Source organism: Impatiens glandulifera, chromosome 1 (genome assembly GCF_907164915.1).
Source record: "Impatiens glandulifera chromosome 1, dImpGla2.1, whole genome shotgun sequence".
Taxonomy (NCBI): Eukaryota; Viridiplantae; Streptophyta; class Magnoliopsida; order Ericales; family Balsaminaceae; genus Impatiens; species Impatiens glandulifera.
The window spans coordinates 78,366,165-78,384,398 of record NC_061862.1 but is presented as its reverse complement, the minus strand read 5'-3'; the positions used below and the strand labels follow the sequence as shown (position 1 = coordinate 78,384,398).

The window sequence follows — 18,234 nt, the reverse complement described above, 5'->3', positions numbered from 1 at the left end:
TTAAGTAGCGGGCGTCAAAAGCGTCAACCCAGGACAAACTTCTTGAACAGGTCACAAAGGGTAATATGGAGACGGCTATAACTAAATAAGTATATTTTATATAAACTCACTATTTTGACAAGTTACAATTAAATAACTATTTTATATAAACTCACTATTTTGACCGCTCTAAATTTATTTATTTTTATCTTTTTTTATTTTTTTTTTTTTTTTTTGTCTTTTTAAAAAAATTATATCTTACTTAAATTGGGCTTGGGTCCTGTATTAAACTACATATATTTTTAATCTTTAATTTAGATCTAGTTTTAAAGAAAATATATCTTAGGTTAGGGAGGCATGAGGCCTCTATTAAGAACGATCTGTTTAGAAAAATATATCTATTAAATTGGATAAAGACTGAGTTTGTAATCTTCTAATTCATATTACATTTTTTTTAAGTATATCTTAAATTGGGCCGAGACTCAATATTTAGTCTGCTATATTTTTAATCTTTAAAAGAAATTTTATATTAAATTAGGCCCAGTAATAATCATGATCTTTCAAATTTTTTAAATATACCTTAAATTGGGCCGAAGCAAGTATTAAGCATTTTAATTTTTTTAATTCAAATCTTTTCTTAGAATTAGGCTCTCATCAATTCGGTCAAAATCGAGAGTTTATATAAAATTAATTGCAAGGTGTAAATTTGTAAAATCTAAAATTTATTTGAAATCATATTTGAAAAAATAATAATTATAATACTTTATTTAAAACAGTGTTTGTATCGCTTAAACTGCCGGTGATAAAACCCCCATACGTTGTTGTCAGTATTTGTGTAAGAATGACGATGTGCGAGTTTCTTTTAAGAGTTAATTCTCGTTAATCTTATATGAAATCGTGGAGATTTTAAGAGTTAATTCGATATTTTAACCGTCTGAACTCGAAATTCACTTTTAAGCTTGATCTATCTTTAAAATTTTATTTCATAGCAGATTCTTTACCATGGCTGGCCCATTTTAAGCACAATCTATTTGTAAAATGATAAGAATGGAATTTGGGAAAGAACGAAGAAGTAACGACGTGACATTAAATGAGAAAGATAAATTTCAATAAAATTTTGTTATAATATTCATCTCTCATTTCTTCATTTAAATTTTCTCCCTAATTATTTTTTTTTAATATATTAAGCCCAAGTATAATATATAGGAGTTATTTTTTAAATTAATTAGGTTGAGGTCCAATTACCAACCCAAATCAATTTATTAAACTGATTTTCTTAAACTTGAACTACCACAATAAAAGGAAATAACTCATTTAAATCGGATTATTTGTTTTTAATTATTAAAAATTGATTTCTCTTCTATTTCTTCTACTCTTTACTCACTTCTCGCATTTATATATTATTTGTTAATTAATTTATTTTTTTAATATTTTATAATATAAAATAAAATATTATTTTAAATACAAATTTATTTAAATTTAAATATTTTGAGTTGAAATTTTTTTATATTAAAGAATATAAAAATATTATAAACTCATTTTGGTGAAAAAAAAATTAAATTGAAATATAAGTTAATTTTTAATATTATATATCTATATATTTTTTTATAATTTATATATTTAAATAAACTGATAATAATACAACTACATAGGTCTAAATAAGTTTTTTTCAATAAAAATAATATATATATATATATATATATATTAAATTTAAACTAAATGATGTAATACCTAAATTATTAGGTTTGGCTCAAATCTCACATGAAGGTATCAAAATTTAATTAATAAGTTGTTCCAACAAAATTTCAAGAAGCAATATTCTAGCATATATTGTAACAATTTATCCTTTTTATTTGTTATTTATGGTCTTTCACGAACAAAATCTAGAAACGAGACTAATTCTCTTCACTCATATATATATATATATATATATATATATATATATATATATATATATATATATATATATATATAATAAGGTGAGTAAATTTTTATCTATATATAATGTCTTCAAAAATCATTCTTACTTAAAGTTCATTTTTTTCTTAAAAAAAACTGAAAAAAAAAGACGACGTTCCTGAACTAAAAAAAAATTGAATTCTATTGAGAAATATTTTTCTTTATAATTAGGTTTGTTTCAATTGATTTCATAACCAATATCATTTCTCCCCTTTTCACATTCAATTTATTCAAATTCGGAATATTGTTCATGATATCATCACCTCTAGTAACAATATATCAACTTTTCAAACAAATGAAAACATTTCTCAATTCACTTTTCCAATGTAATTCATTCTCAACCATATCCAAAAACATCAGTTGTAGTAAAGATTATCAAGTTTTTAGTATCAAAAGGAAATCTATAACCTATAGTCAACATTATTTAGATGAAAATTAAGTAATGATTGTGACGTGTCGTGTTAATTTTCTATATTAAAAAAACACACAATATGTTTTGAAATCAAATAATCTACTAAAATATTAAAAATAATATTATTATTATATATTAATATCCTTTAAATTTTATATTTAAAAAATTAACTTTTCATAAATTTAATTTTAATGAGAACAAAAGTTATAACCCCACTCCAACTCCAAACAAGGCCTTACTTGAAGTAAATTCCTATAAACATTGTGGTTGAGCATTTAAATAGACAAACCTACCCAAGTGCAAATGAAACCAATAAATTTAATTAAAATATTAAAGTAGATTTATTTTATTTAAATTTAAATTTTCAATATATATAAAAGGACATTTTGATAATTAATTTTAAATAACATTATTTTTATTAAACAAAAAAAAAACTGATTAAAGTTTCAATAAAAACTCAAGATCAAACAAGTTCTTAATATTAAAATTATAATAAAAGTAAGACATAAATTTATAAGGGCATATATATTTTACCATTTCCTGTTATCATAATTACTGTTTTCCTTTTTTTATAGGCACTTGGTTGCAGTGGGGTCAGTAAAAACGATGCAATGAAAAGGTTAAAAAAGGGAAGTTGGTTGGAACAGAATGCAATGAGGATCAACTCTTGAATTAGCAGCATTAAAAGTGACATTTAAGAGTAATTTTTGACAGCAGTGAAATCTATTGTACTGTAATTTTTGAAAGCTGTGTATATTCTGACAAGTATCATTTACAAATTTTGATGCCATTTGGGACTTGTTTGGTTTTTAGAAAAATAAAATATTGTTATTTAAAGTAAAGTAAGAGTTCTTAAAATAAGATTTTGATAAGGATTCATTGAGTTTTTAACAAAAATAATTTAGAAACAAACATAGAGAGAGATGGTGGAAAAGGAAAGGCAATGAAAGAGAGGTCTCAATCAAGAATCCATTTATATATGAAGAACCAAACAAAGATGGCATGATGCATGAATAGTAATTTCACTGTGACCACTGTCCTTTATTAACACCCACTTTTCATTACTTTTCTTATGCCCTGTTTGTTTGGTTAACAAAAACAATTATTACCACCTTTTCTATTTCTAAACACAAAAATCATACTTACATTATTTATCTTGTAACTTGATTTACTTAGGCATTATTCGGTTAGGATTATTTAATAACAAAAAAAATAGTGGTTCACTTTCTTTCTTACGTTGATTAATTATTTAATTTATTAATTAAAATACCATTTATTTTTTTATTTTATTATTATATATTAATTTCTTTAAAAAAAAAATTATCAAAAAATATTCAAAATCATTACCAATCAGTTACTATTTTAAATAACCTATCCAAACAAGGTCTTATTTATCACAAATAGTATAATAATACCTATTAACTCGACAAATTAACTTGTTTAGTATTAGCTATATAAATAATTAGTAACTCAAAAAAATCTTATAATATAAAATATTAGGTTCTTTACCTTGTTTATTGTATCACTCAATTATCAAAATATTAAAATAATTTTTATTTTTTATTTTAAATAACTCAATTATTTGAATAATTCCAATCCATACAAGCCATAAAAAATATGATATTTTTTCAAATCTCACCTTGGCCAAGAACAACAATAATAATTGGTTTGACTATCATTTTATTGGAGTCTTTTAAAATATTTTTTAAATTATATATATATATTTAATATAAAAATGAGTTATTTATATTTTTATAAAAATAAAAATAATATTTTAATTAATAAATTAAGTGATTAATTATTAGAATAATATTCAAGATATATTAAAAAAACTTAAAAGACTTAAAATATTTTCTTATTTTTCTTTTAATCTTGATTTTTAGGTATAAATATATAGAGGCAATATTAACTTAATGTCTAAAAAAATATATTAAAAAATATATAAAATATAAATAAATTATTATGTATTAAACATTTTTTGTATTCAAATATTTTAAAATTTATAATATATGGATAGTTTAGTGATTTTTAAGATCTTTAACTCTAATTATTGATTTTCTGATGAAACTACTATATTCTAAGTATCAAATTACATCCTTCATCAATTAAAATATTATTATCAAATTTAAATATAAAAGAAATCTTAGTAATTAATTTTATAAAAATCCCAAATAATATATTTTATCGAATAAGATTTTTTTTTATAAATAAACTCCATACTAATCCTAAAAATTCAAGATCAAACCAACCCTATTATTTTATTGAGTTTTTCTATAATTATTTTACGAAAAGATAAATTATTTAAGTTTTTAATTTTTTGAATTATTATAATATATTTTTATATTTAAAATTTATAAAATTAAATAAAATTATTTTAGTTAATGAATAATTAAATGTATGAAAAAGACAATATGAGATGAATAATTTTGTTTAGTGAAATAAGACAACATAAAACAAGCTCTCTAAAGGTTAATAAGCCTATCTATTATTAAATTAACCCATAATTTATTTAGAAAATATATTTTAAAAAAATAAATCCTTATACAAATATTTTAAATAAAGGTTATTTACATATTATTTTAAAATAAACTTGTTTAATTATTTCCTTCCGGTCTTTAACAATTTGAACACCTTATGAGAATTGTTTGAAATTGTTCAAAGATTCCATTTAACATAATTATTACTCATTTAAATTATACCAATGACCTTGATGTCACATTTATGAGCAATTATATTTTTTGTGATTGATTTAGGTGTTAATTTTATCATTGAGGGTTTATTTGAGAATTTTATTAGACTTTTTTTACAGAAAAAAAATATTTAATAAAAAAAATAGGTTGTTTGGATTTTTAGTTGATGGGATTATAATAATTTTTATAAATTTTAAATTTTATAAAAAAAAATGTGATATTTTGATTAATTAGCTAAGCCATTGAATGGTTAAAATAAAATAAATTATTTTTATGTTGTGGATTTACCATCATTTCAGATATTCGTTGGTAAAAATTATTGTAACCATATAAGTTTGTATAATAATTATTATTCAAATCATATTCAGTTAGTTAGTGTTTACATCATTTTAAAGATAATTCTATCCAATATTATGGATCTCAACATCAATCACTATTTAATTATAATTTTGGAAACTATACATGTCAATTCAAAACATTAGCTTTTTAATTTTATTTGGATGTATTTATATATGCATCCTAATTAGATCACTACAACTAGTACATTGATAATTAAAATTTGTAAATCTATTAAAAATATATTCTTTTAAAAATAAGGCAATTTGTACTAGAACTCACTAAGACAGTTTGATAAAAAAAAATTGTCAATTTTTTTTAATTCAATTTGTTTACTAATAACTAAATTATGGGTCATCATTTTATCTTCTTAATTAATATATGTCTTGTCATGTAAGGTTAACGAAATTATTATTTTATTTTTGCTACAATTAATGAATAAAATATTAATGGTATGATTGAGGGTGAGGGATGTGGGTTGGATTTAGGGGTCAGAATTAAATTATTTAATTAACTGTGATTATCTATCCCATAATCCAACTATTAAAAAGGTAAAGGTGGGGCCAAGTGGAAATTATATATATAATTTGGTTAATTAGTAGTGAATAGTGATAAAGCATATTCTATAATATTTGCATTATTATTGTTATTAGTGATAAATTCATTTGTATCCATCAACTTCTATTATTTGCTTGTTCATGATCCTTTACTTTTGAAATATTTATTCATGAACTTGAATTAGTATTTTGTTTTTCTTTTATAAAATGTTGGACTATTGATTAATTATCATTCTTAAAGAATTTTGTGAATTAATTACTACCACCTTTCTTTTGGGATTAGAGTTCACATCAAATTTTATTCATTAAAGCGTTTACAAATAGAAATTGAACTCATGAATTTTAATATTTTAAACCGATTCTTACCACTGAGCTATCTTGAATTATTTTGATGAGTTATTTATTTTTAAATTAAAATTATTTTTATTTTAAACATTTTAAATTGAGTTGGATACACTTTTTTTTTTGAACACATCAATTAATCATTGGAGTTATCTAAACAATATAATAAATTATTATGATTAATTTATACTTTTTAATGAAAATTAAACATACTATTTTAGAATAATAAATTTAATTTTTAATTGAACAATAAAATAATAATATCTTTAGTATAAACATTTTGCTAATAAAGTAGCTATGATAAGTAGATCGGTTTTGTAAATATTATAAACATCCTTAGTGTTACTATTGTAACATTGAAGATTAAGTTATTTATTAATTATATAATATAAATCATTATGTTTGGAAAAGTAAAATAAATAATTAACTCATTAAAATAACTAGTAAAAAAAATCTTCCTACAAGATTAAATATTTAAGTTTAATATAAAATAATAATATTAATAATAATAATAATAGTAAATATATATAATCGACAATCAAATAAATACACATTTTATTTATACAATTATAGCTTTTCAAAGAAGATGAATAATAGTTAATATTTTTACTTCATATCTTAAATAGAATGAATATTTGGATAATATATTATTTCCTAAAACTCAATGATTATTCAAAAAATTGGAAAACACTTTTTTTTTTCTAAACATCTGTTCAGTCGGAAAATAAAATAATAAAAATCCAAATATACTGTTGTACTTTTTTTTTTAATAGAAAAACATACTGTTGTACTTCAATGCTTCCGAATGCGTGCAATTTTGGAATTTAGTTTTAATTTGATTCAAAATTTAAATTGTAGCTTAAATAAATGTTATATTCATGCTAAGTAATGTTTGATTATATATAATTAAAAAAATGAATTCAAATGTAAGAGTCTTGGTTGGGAGATCTAATCTCATATTTTATTTTTACTAAAGACAATGTAAATTGAATTGAGTAACACTATATAATCTAAATAAAAAATAAAATAGTATATTGAGGGTGACTTACTCTATTTTTTATTTAGAATTTTTGTCATTGTTGGATTGAGTAATTATTTTTGTACGAGTAATGAAGTAAAATAAATTGAACAAACTAATTAAACAGCATCGAAAAAATCTTTATAAAATATTCTGAGAAACATTGAATTTTGTCATTAACCGATTGGTTAGTATTCAACGCCGGAAGAGGTCATGTCAAATGATAATTTTTTTTTTGAAAACAGTTTAACGTAATCTTATTAAAAAAACTCAAAAGAGGAAAAAAAATACAAAAGTTTAAGATCAGATCTAGACCATTTCTATATTTGACAATAAAACAAAAACTGAATTACAGACATCAACAACAATCAATTAACGCCTATAACGTTTTACTTTAATTCTACTTGTGACTTTCTCAAACGAAATATCTCATATTTGGCAGAGCTTTCTATTTTCTTCATTCATTTTGATTCCTCTCTAGTATTGAATGAGTGTATTTTCATCTGAAGTTATATCTTCCCAAATATCTTTAGTAGTTTTACTTTTTTACTGTGAGTTCTTGAATTTCTTTCTTTACAGATATTGTGAATTAATCTTCATCCACTCTTGGATTTCTTCCCATGTTCCTAGAAAGTTGATGATATTCATGTTTGCAACATACCTCCTCCAGATTCATATTATAAAAGAGCATTCACTAAATAAATAGTTTATGTTTTCTTCAACTCATGAACATAGGACACAGTTGATATTAGGAATGTTCATATATTTTCAAATTATATCTTTTGTTGTCAACATTTTCCTGTATACCAGCTAGAAAATAAATTGGTGAAGATGAATAATATTTGGAGACCTTACTACATTATGCCAATTTATCTCATGTCCTCTTGTTCTAACCATTTCTCATGCCTTTCCTATAATAAACTTACGTTACTTTCTATTTCAGCATATTTTATCATTTCTTTCATTGAGTTGCTTCTGTCTCATTAGGTTTAGGATTCTATCACCTTCTAGAATACGCCTCAAAAGTAAATCACATTTACCTTCATAGACGTCTCTAAATGATTACTTGATGCAACTTCTTTCAACTATGCTTCCTTGAATTTCATCTTTGAACATAATGAGAATATTATCCAGCCAAGGATCATGCCAGAATAGTACTCCTCTTCCATTTTTAATTGTGATTTGCACCATTTGAAAGATATCTTTTCTTGTTGTTAGGATTTTCTTCAATGATTCTGCCATTCTTTCATTTATGCTTCGTGTCTAGATACTCTTCTCTTCTTTCATAAATCTTGTATGCACCAATTTGACCTACAGGGAGTCCGCTTTCTACTCCTACGCCCATAGGTTCCTGATGGTGAGGGCTTTGTTCCATTCAACACAACTTTTTATTCCTAGTCCGCTTTCTTTTATGAGAGTGCAAGCATCCTCCCATTTGACATTTTTGCCTCATATGTCTTGTGTTCCCTAGACGTAATTTCTCATGATTCTATCCAGTTCAGTCATTACTTTCTTTGGTTTGACTATCTGTTGTGCCTAGTAGCCAATAATTTCAAAGATGACTCTTTTAACGAGCTCGATTCTACCTACATAAGACAGTTTTTTCGTAGCCCAACCCAAGACAGAATTTCTAACATTTTCTATCAGTTGTCTGAAGTGATTATATCGGAGTTGTTTTGATGACAAGAGTACTCCAAGGTATTTCACTAGTAGTTCACATTCCTTGATTCTCATAATATTGAATATTTTTCATTCTTTTCTCCATTGTTTTCCTCCATAGAAAACCTGACTTTTGTCCTCATTGATGTATAAAACTGTAATACTCGAAAAGATTGTTAGAGCTTCTTTGATTATACTAACAGATTCAATATCCGCATAAGCCACAAAAAGTAGATCATCTGCAAAACATATATATATGGGTTATTGCTTCTTCTTTGTAGTACGTGTGAAATTTGAAATCAAGTGATAACTTGCCATCTAAACATATGGTCAAAGAAGTAATAAACTCGTAAAAATAATGGGATGATACATATAAGAGGGCCTCCAACTGAAAGAACTTATTCGGTGACTCTTTATTGGGAAAATGAAAAATAATTTCAGATCCGATAACTTTATCTATTTTGCTGCTAAAAAGAGGATGAACACGGCGATAAAACATCACCAACACAATCGGAGGATATGAATAACAAACAATCCACTGAAAATTTATAGAATTATTCTAATCATACAAAATTAGGATAAAAAATCAATCAAGGGTAAAAAAAAATTAAGATTGTCTTTGTTAATTAATTTATAACTTTATCTTAGAGAAATAAAAAAAAAGAAAATCTTGATTTGTAAATTTACTAATAATACTATTTTTATCATATAATTACTTCTTATTGATTTTAATATATATAGTATCAATTAGCTATTTTAAACCAAGTTAACTCATAAATAGTTAGTATTTGTGATCATGACAAGCTCATTTTTTTTAAATGACAAAATATTATTGTTTTAATTTATTTAATTTTAAGTTTAAATATAAAAAAAGATATTTTAATCATTTATATTTAAAAAATCATACAAATCCTTATAAAAGTTCATGAGCACAAATAATCTATGCTAATTAACATTGATTAATAAATTATATTGGTTAGATACAGTTGTCAATATAAACAAATTATTTATTTTTGAAAAAATATAGCTTCAACAACTAACTTAAATTAATCCTAGTTTACAACCAATTTGTATAATAATTATACTGCTTTTAATTCTTCTTCTTTTTATTAATATTTGAAATAAAAAAATTAAAAATAATACGAGTAGTTAATAAACTTTTAACTATTTTGCAAACAGGCTAACTGTATAGTTACTATTTGGGATTATTACTTGCATATTTCTTAAGACTGTCGGTGTAAGGGTCATATTCATAAAATATTGAAATTCAAAATAAATTTAAATTTATGTTTCTTATAAATATATATTGTAAAGTAAGAATATTTTGATATTTGAGTTGGTGAATTTAATTATTTAGTTGTTGAAAAGTTACATAACATATTTTTTTCTTTTTCTTTTAATAGTCATATAAATAAGGTATGTTTGGTTTGATTTTATATGAAAACACAAATAAAGCTATTACAGTAATTATAATAAATAAATTATTCCGTATAAGTCATATATCAAACATATTACATATTGTGGATTTAAATATGTGAAATACTATCAAATTTAATGAAACTAGTGTTATTATCAAACAAACTTATAATTTGAATTATAGGATCAATTAATCATTTAAATAAATATACATTTTCTTTTTTAAACAATAAATTATTGTAACGTTTAGAAATGGGCTATTAATAGGAAAGTAATACTTTTATTTGTAAGTTCGTTGAAATGATCAAATTAAATAGAAAATAAATTATTTCCAAACAACTCAGTAACAAACAAGTCCTTAAGTGTTTTGCCAGATTTTTTTTTTAATAAAAAGATACGTTTGAGAGAGAGAAAAAGAGAAAAGAAAGGTGAAAAGAAAAGATAAAGAGAATATTATTATGATAAAAGTTAATATTAAAAAAAAAAGAAAAAAAAAAAAGTGTGGGGTTGGTTTGGATGAGCTGTCTTACTGCATTATATGCTTTATCTGATGCTTACCTGCACTGTCTATCTGCCACCCTGGACTCTCTCTCATCTTTATTTATAAAACAAATAATATTAATAATAATAAAATAAATGCATCAAAAAGTATGATTTTTAAAAAAATATTAAATTAAAGTTCATTATTATTATAAAAAAAATAGTATTTTATCATAATCTTATCTCAATTAAAATAACAAAATAAAAGAAATTATTCATATTAATAATTACTTTTAAAAAATATTAAAATAAAAAGTAAAAATAAATCTTTGTATTAAATTTGAAAAATAATAAATAAATAACTTTTTATTAAATTTACTGTAATAAAAATAATGTTACCAAATATATTTTTTTTTAAAACATTTGACCGTTGTAATAAAATATATATAAATAAATAAACATTCAACCAACCCAATAAATACATTCTAAATTTGGTTGATTCAAACATTTTTTTTCTAATGTTAAAGATAATTCCATTAAGTTGATTAAGAACATAATTATTACTTCCACCTTAATTTTAGATGTTTTAAGTGAAGAGGAAACATATTTTTAATATTTTTAACAACTTTCTTAAGGGTTTGTTTTTTTGAGTTTTTTAAAACCTCAAATTAAATTAATTTTTTAATCAATTACTTCTTAACAATCATATCATCACTCGTTTCATTAATCAAAATACTAAAATATTTTTATTTTAAATTATTATTTTTTATTTTATTTATATATACTAATACCTTTTAAGTCTTTTTTATCATTATTTTTCGTTTCATTAATCAAAATACTAAAATATTTTTTTATTTTAAATTATTATTTTTTATTTTATTTATATATACTAATACCCTTTAAGTCTTTTTTATAAAAAATAATCATCACATTCTCAAAATCATCATCGATCATTATTTTTTTCTCCTTTTAAATTTTTTTAAAAACTCAAATCCAAACAAGGCTTTAGTAGTTATTAATTTGATTAACATTATAAACTTGAATAAACTATAATAGTAAATGAGTGTGAGAAGTAACTAAGGAGGTAAGGAAGGAGTAATGATATGGCTAATTGCAATAATGTAACATTAACAAAAATGAATGGGTAAAACGCGGTGTTAGGTTTAACTCAAAGTCTAATTTTATGATTCCCTTATAAAGGGAGTGGAGACCCCACGAACGGCCATCTTCTTCTTCTTCCTGGTCTTCTTCGTTCATTCATTTTCTCTCTCTCTCTTCAAACCTTGGTCCCCACTTTCTCTCTCCTCTCTCTTGCAATTGAAAAAAATAGTCAATCTGTGGACACACCCGCCAAACTACAAGTTAGGTCAGTCCAGAGCTCTGCAAGGATCAAAAGGTTTTTTTTTTCTCTCTCTTTCTCTCCTTTTCTGCAGCAATGGAAATATAGGGTTCATGGGGATGAAGAAAGAAGGGTTCAAATAATAATAATAAAAATATATAAAATAAAGAAGGAGAAGCAGACCCATCTGAAGCCCCACATGGAGCTTACAGATTTGCAGAATTCAAATAAACAAAACAATCCCACCACCGCCGCAACCACCACTCATCACCACCATCATCAGAACCATCATTCTCTCTCTCCTCATCTGAACCGTTCACATCCTCCACCACCACCTCCTTTCGATTCCTCCGCCCGTTCACATCCACCTTTCATTTCATCTTCATCATCCACCGCCTCCCCAACTCCGCCGCCACCGCCGCCGCAGAATCAACAGCTTGATGCTTCTCTAGCTATAGCCACCCGATCCGACAACATCGAATCGGAAACTCCAAAAAGAGATGCACAATCGACCCAGATCACAGCTCCGCCGGCGAAACGTCCGGCGAAGGATCGACATACTAAGGTTGATGGACGTGGACGGCGGATCCGAATGCCGGCCGCCTGTGCTGCTCGGGTCTTTCAGCTGACGAGAGAACTTGGGCATAAATCAGACGGCGAAACAATCGAGTGGTTACTACAACAAGCGGAGCCCACCATTATTGCCGTCACCGGAACTGGTACAATTCCGGCCAACTTCTCAACACTTAACGTCTCTCTTCGTAGCTCAGGTTCAACCATCTCCGCCGGCCCATCAAAATCAGCTCCTCATTCATTTTTCAGCTCATTAGCCCTTTCACAAAGGAATTACGAAGAAGGATCACCAGCTGGTTTCTCTCAAATGCTAGGGTTTCATCAACATCATCATCCCCATCTATTAACTGTTGATCAGATCAACGACACCATACCCAGTTCCGCCGCAGACGGCGGAAACAGCGGCGGAGGAATCGAATCATCGTCTTCCCCCGACAACTACTTGAGAAAAAGATTCCGGGAAGATTTATTCAAAGACGACACCCACTCACACTCACATCAACAAGCATCATCGGTTGGTTCAGGTGGGTCAGCTAATTCTCCGACGAATAAACAATTCAAAACAGGACAAACAGAACCACAAACACAACCAACTATTAACATGTTAAGGCATCATGCTAATACCATGATGCCTGCCGGTGCTATGTGGGCGGTTGCGCCGGCACCGACGAGTACAGGAACCGGAACTATCTGGATGATGCCGGTTAATACAGGTGGTACTGGTATAAACCAAACCCTAGCTGCAGGACCGATTATATCTGGTTCTAATCAATCAGATCATCAACAACAACAGCAACCACAAATGTGGCCTTTTCCAACTGCGGTTAGTGGGAATCAATTACATTTAATGCCAAGATTCAATCTTCCGCCGGGAAATATTGAGTTTCAAGGAGGAAGAACAAACCCACTTCAACTTGGTTCCATGTTCATGCAACAAAACAACAACCAGCAACAACAACCGTCGCAGCATCTAGGGTTAGGTATACCGGAGACAAATCTAGGTATGTTGGCAGCAATGAATGCTTATAATAATTCAAGAGGTGGGTTGAATATGAATTCTGATCAAAACCAAAACCATCCAATGGAAAATCATCATCATCGACAAAATCAACAAACCCAACAAAACCAACAACAGAATCAAGCGACCGACAGTGGAGATGAAGATGATGATGAAGAAGATGATCCAAACAGCTCTTAGTGACAGTGTAAGGTCAGATTTTTAATTTTTAATTATTGTTTGGTTCGAGAATTATTGTAAGAATGATTATTGGGAAATTGTGATGAATGTTTATTTTTTATTTTTTTCAGACATTTAAAAAGGATTGAAGGAATATTAATGAAGCTAGCTGCCAAGGGATGATCACCACCATACAAGTAATTAAAAAATTGTCATTAATTTTTTTTTTTGAATTGTCATTTGAAGATTTTTCTAGATTGTTGTCGGGTTTTGAAGATGTAATTCAAATAGTTTGATTTAAAGAGACAGCTAGATGAAGGAGAAAAAAAAAACTTGTATATTATAGTAATTTGATTTGTTTGCATGATGAAGGAAAGCGACTAAAATTATATTTATTTTTTGGGATTTTAATTAAGATATGATTACAAAATTGAAATTTGATGTTTTTTTAATTTTATTGGATTTAAAAAAAAATATTTAAATAAGGGTATTAAAAAACTCAACCTCTACCTAGCTCTTAAAATTAATCTCATATAATATAAGGTTTAGTTTGATTTTAGGATTTTAGTTATGCTATAATAAAGGTGCAGATTTGAAAGGTGTATGACAGAGTATTTTGGGAATCAAACTAGCCCGTGTCTTTGGATTCCTTTTGCTTTATGACAGAAATGAAAGCCAAACCAGTCTCCTTTTTTTTCCCTCTTACACACTGTTTCTCTTTATACATGGGAAACCAAATTTCTATGAAAAATGATATTTTTTTATAAAGTTAACTTGAATTTAAAATATTTTTAATAAAACAAATGAATATAATTATGGTTATTTTTTTAGTCAATACTCTTATAGTTGGTACTTTTTTGGTTTTGGTTATTTAAATTATCTAACAAAAATTAAATATCACTCCACTTTTTTATCATTAAATTAAAATATTAAAATATTATTTTTTATTTTATTAATATATATCCATATATTTTAAATCTTTTTACTAAAAAAAATATCAATCACCTCTCAAACTCATCCACAATCAATATTTATTTTTATTCTTTATTTCAATAACTAAAGTGATAATTTTATTAATAAAAAATTGCAAGATAGGATATAATGACATTATTGGCATATACTTTAAGAAAGTGGGATTGTAAAAAATAATAATAATAATAAAGTCCATCTCATGATTAACTATATATAAAGATAAACAATCAGTTTGTTTGATCTTGGTTTTTTATTTAATAATTTTTATAACTATTAAAATAATTAATACTATTTGATAAAAAAAAAAATCAATATTTTTATAATAAATTAAGTTATTTTTTCAAATAAATCAATAAATTATCTCTCAAATTATCTCTCTACATGTGAATGAAGAAATCAGAGAGACTGATACTGACTTATTTATTTATAAATTTAAATTTATTGACTTTTGTGGGTTATGGTTGAAGTCAGTGTCTGTCTTTATCATTTTCATTGCTTAATCATTTTTCACTTCATTTTTTGTGCCTTCTCTCCCTCCTATGACCTAAACTAAATAATTAAGGCAAATATTTCATCTCATTTATATTTTACAATTCATTATTTATCTTCATAGTTTTTTTCGAATTAGAATTTTTTTTAAAACTTAGAATGTGAAAAAAATAATGTTTGGATAATAACTTTGAGGAGGCTATGAATATTTTTTTTAAAAGACTTAAAAGATATTGATATATAAATAAAATATAATATAATAATTTAAAATAAAAATTATTTTAGTATTTTAATATTTTAGTTAATGAAATGAGTAATATAATTGTTAAGAAATAATTTATTAAAAAATTATTTCTTGTTAAGTTTTTTTAAAATTCAAAAAGAACCAATCTTATATGATTTGAATTATTTAAACAATTATTTAGAATTAAATAATCTTGTTGTATAAAATTATGAAAAATTGAGTTATTTGTAAAATAATTTAAAATATATTAATATTTAAATATATTTTAATTGATAAATTATTTAGAGTTTATTAGGTTAAAGTTGAATTATTTTTTGATTTTATAAATTTTTTTATGTTATTAAGAGATTTACTGTTTGAGGAAAAGACAGGAAAATGAATGGGTCCCTCCGTTCAATCACATCATAGCCAGTTATTGAATTTTCTTTGATGAGTGATGGACGGTCAAGATTCCTCTTATTTTAAATAAACAATTAAATAAAAATGTTAGTTAAATAAATATTTATTTATTAATGTTAGTTTGTGATTTTGATCCTATAATATATATTTTAAAAGAATATTATAATATTATAATTAATTAATTGAATATAATAAAAAAAATATGAATTAAATGATGTTAGGTTATAGTTGAATTAAATACAAAAACTAAACAGCAATAATAAACATGTAAAATATTAAGAAATAATTAAATTATAACTAAATATTATTTCACTCAATTTAAAAAAAAACAACAAAAAAAAAACACAATTTATTTTAATCAACACCAATAGATTTCTTTTTAATAATTCAAAGTTTATTTAAATAAGTTAAAATTTAATTTAACAAATTATAAAGCTTAAATTAGTATATTCTTACTTTTTTCATGTTTAGAATTATAAGCTCTACCATGTTTAATTTATTCAACAAACACCTTAAATATATTTGATAATATTCAATATATTCAAAAAAAATCATTAATTATGTTTTCTTTTAAGTTTAAATTTGTTTTTATTTATTCGACTGACTTATTTGTTCAAACTAATTTAACAATTTATTAAGATTATAAACTAATCAAACTAGTTTATATATACTTAAAAATTCATTTTTTTTCAAACTTTTATTAATAATATTGTTTTAGTAGTTATAAAATTCAAACTTATAATTATATGAACAATTTTTTTTTAACTTAGTTAAACTAGACTTATTATTGTAACAATATTTTATCAAGTTAGTTGAATAAAATAATTAGAAATAAAAGAAAAAATATCTACAACTAACCTCATTCTTTTATATAATTATTTTAAGGACTTATTAGGCCTGGTTCTGTTGGAGTTATTTAAATAACTCAATATACTCAAATATTTTTTTATTTCTCCTCTCATCAATCACATCACTTAATTCATTACCAAAAATACTAAAATACTTTTTATTTTAAATTACTATTTATTACTTTATTATTATATATCAATACCTTTTAAGTAATTTTACTAAAAATATTCTCATGTCCTCAAAATTATCACCAATCATTACTCATTTTCCACTTCTAAATTATTACAATAACCCCAATCCAAACAAGGTCTTAAATAAGTTTATATATATAATCTCTAAAATTTTATTATTGGTTAATTATAATTTTATAAATTAAAATATTTTCTATTAAAAAAACAAAATTATTTAAATAATTTTTTAAAAAAAATACTGTTTGAAGGAACGACAAGAAAATGAATGGGTCCCCTCCGTCCAATCCCATCATAGCCCAGTTATTGAAATTTCTTTGATAAATGATGAACGGTCTAGATTCTTCATGTTCCCTTAGAACTAGTTTGATCTCAGAATTTTGTTTTGAAATAAAATTGTTTGATAAAAAAATAAATTATTTGAAAATTTTATAAGAATGAATTATCAAAATATCATATAATATTTAAAAAATAAAGTAAATAATAGTGATGTGATAATTTTTTTTTAAAACTAAAAAAAATCAAGATTATATTGTTCTTATTTTAATGTTTGGTTATTTGGAATATAGTAAATTATTTGAACGGTCCTTTAATTATTTCGATTACTTAATTTTAGTTCTAAAATTTTTTTTTAAAACAAATTACCCTTTCAACTTCTTAAAAGATCGTTAATAGCCCTTACGTCAACTTTTTAATTCAAATATAACTGTTCAAATATTATTTTTTTATATATTATCTTTAATTATTATATATATATATATATATATAATTATAAAATTTCTTTACATATATAATATTTATATATCTTTTAAAATTCATTTTTATATTTATATAATTATTAAATCTCTTTAATTTATAGATAATATATATTATTTATTTTTATATATTTATATCTATATAAAACAAAGTTCAAAAATAATTTATATAATATATATATATATATATATATATAATTTATATATTATCTTTTATCATTAATTTTTATAGATATAATATTTATATAATTTATATTTTAAAAAATAATTTGAGGGTTAAAATTAATGATGACTTTTTTAACTATTCAATTATCTTTAACTCTCAAATTATTTTTTAAAATATATATTATATAAATATTATTTATATATATATATATATAATTTAATAATTAAAGATGATA

The 18,234-nt window shown here is 24.0% G+C and overlaps 1 protein-coding gene across 2 annotated transcripts; it reads left to right on the top strand.

Moving 5' to 3' along the window:
* Window positions 1–12,114: 12,114 nt before the first annotated feature.
* Window positions 12,115–14,348, top strand: LOC124919016 (transcription factor TCP8-like). 2 transcript variants are annotated; one of them, XM_047459120.1, is made up of 2 exons: window positions 12,115–13,965; window positions 14,069–14,348. In XM_047459120.1, exon 1 carries the CDS (start codon window positions 12,387–12,389, stop codon window positions 13,956–13,958), a length of 1,572 nt encoding a protein of 523 aa, XP_047315076.1. In that variant the 5' UTR covers window positions 12,115–12,386; the 3' UTR covers window positions 13,959–13,965; window positions 14,069–14,348. The 2 variants fall into 2 exon arrangements, with proteins under 2 accessions (XP_047315076.1, XP_047315075.1); XM_047459119.1 differs by having other exon boundaries at window positions 12,115–13,970.
* The last annotated feature ends 3,886 nt before the right edge of the window (window positions 14,349–18,234 follow it).

Excerpts from the sequence above, each read along its gene's own strand:
- LOC124919016 (XM_047459120.1), top strand. The coding sequence starts at position 12,387 with ATGGAGCTTACAGATTTGCAGAATTCAAATAAACAAAACAATCCCACC.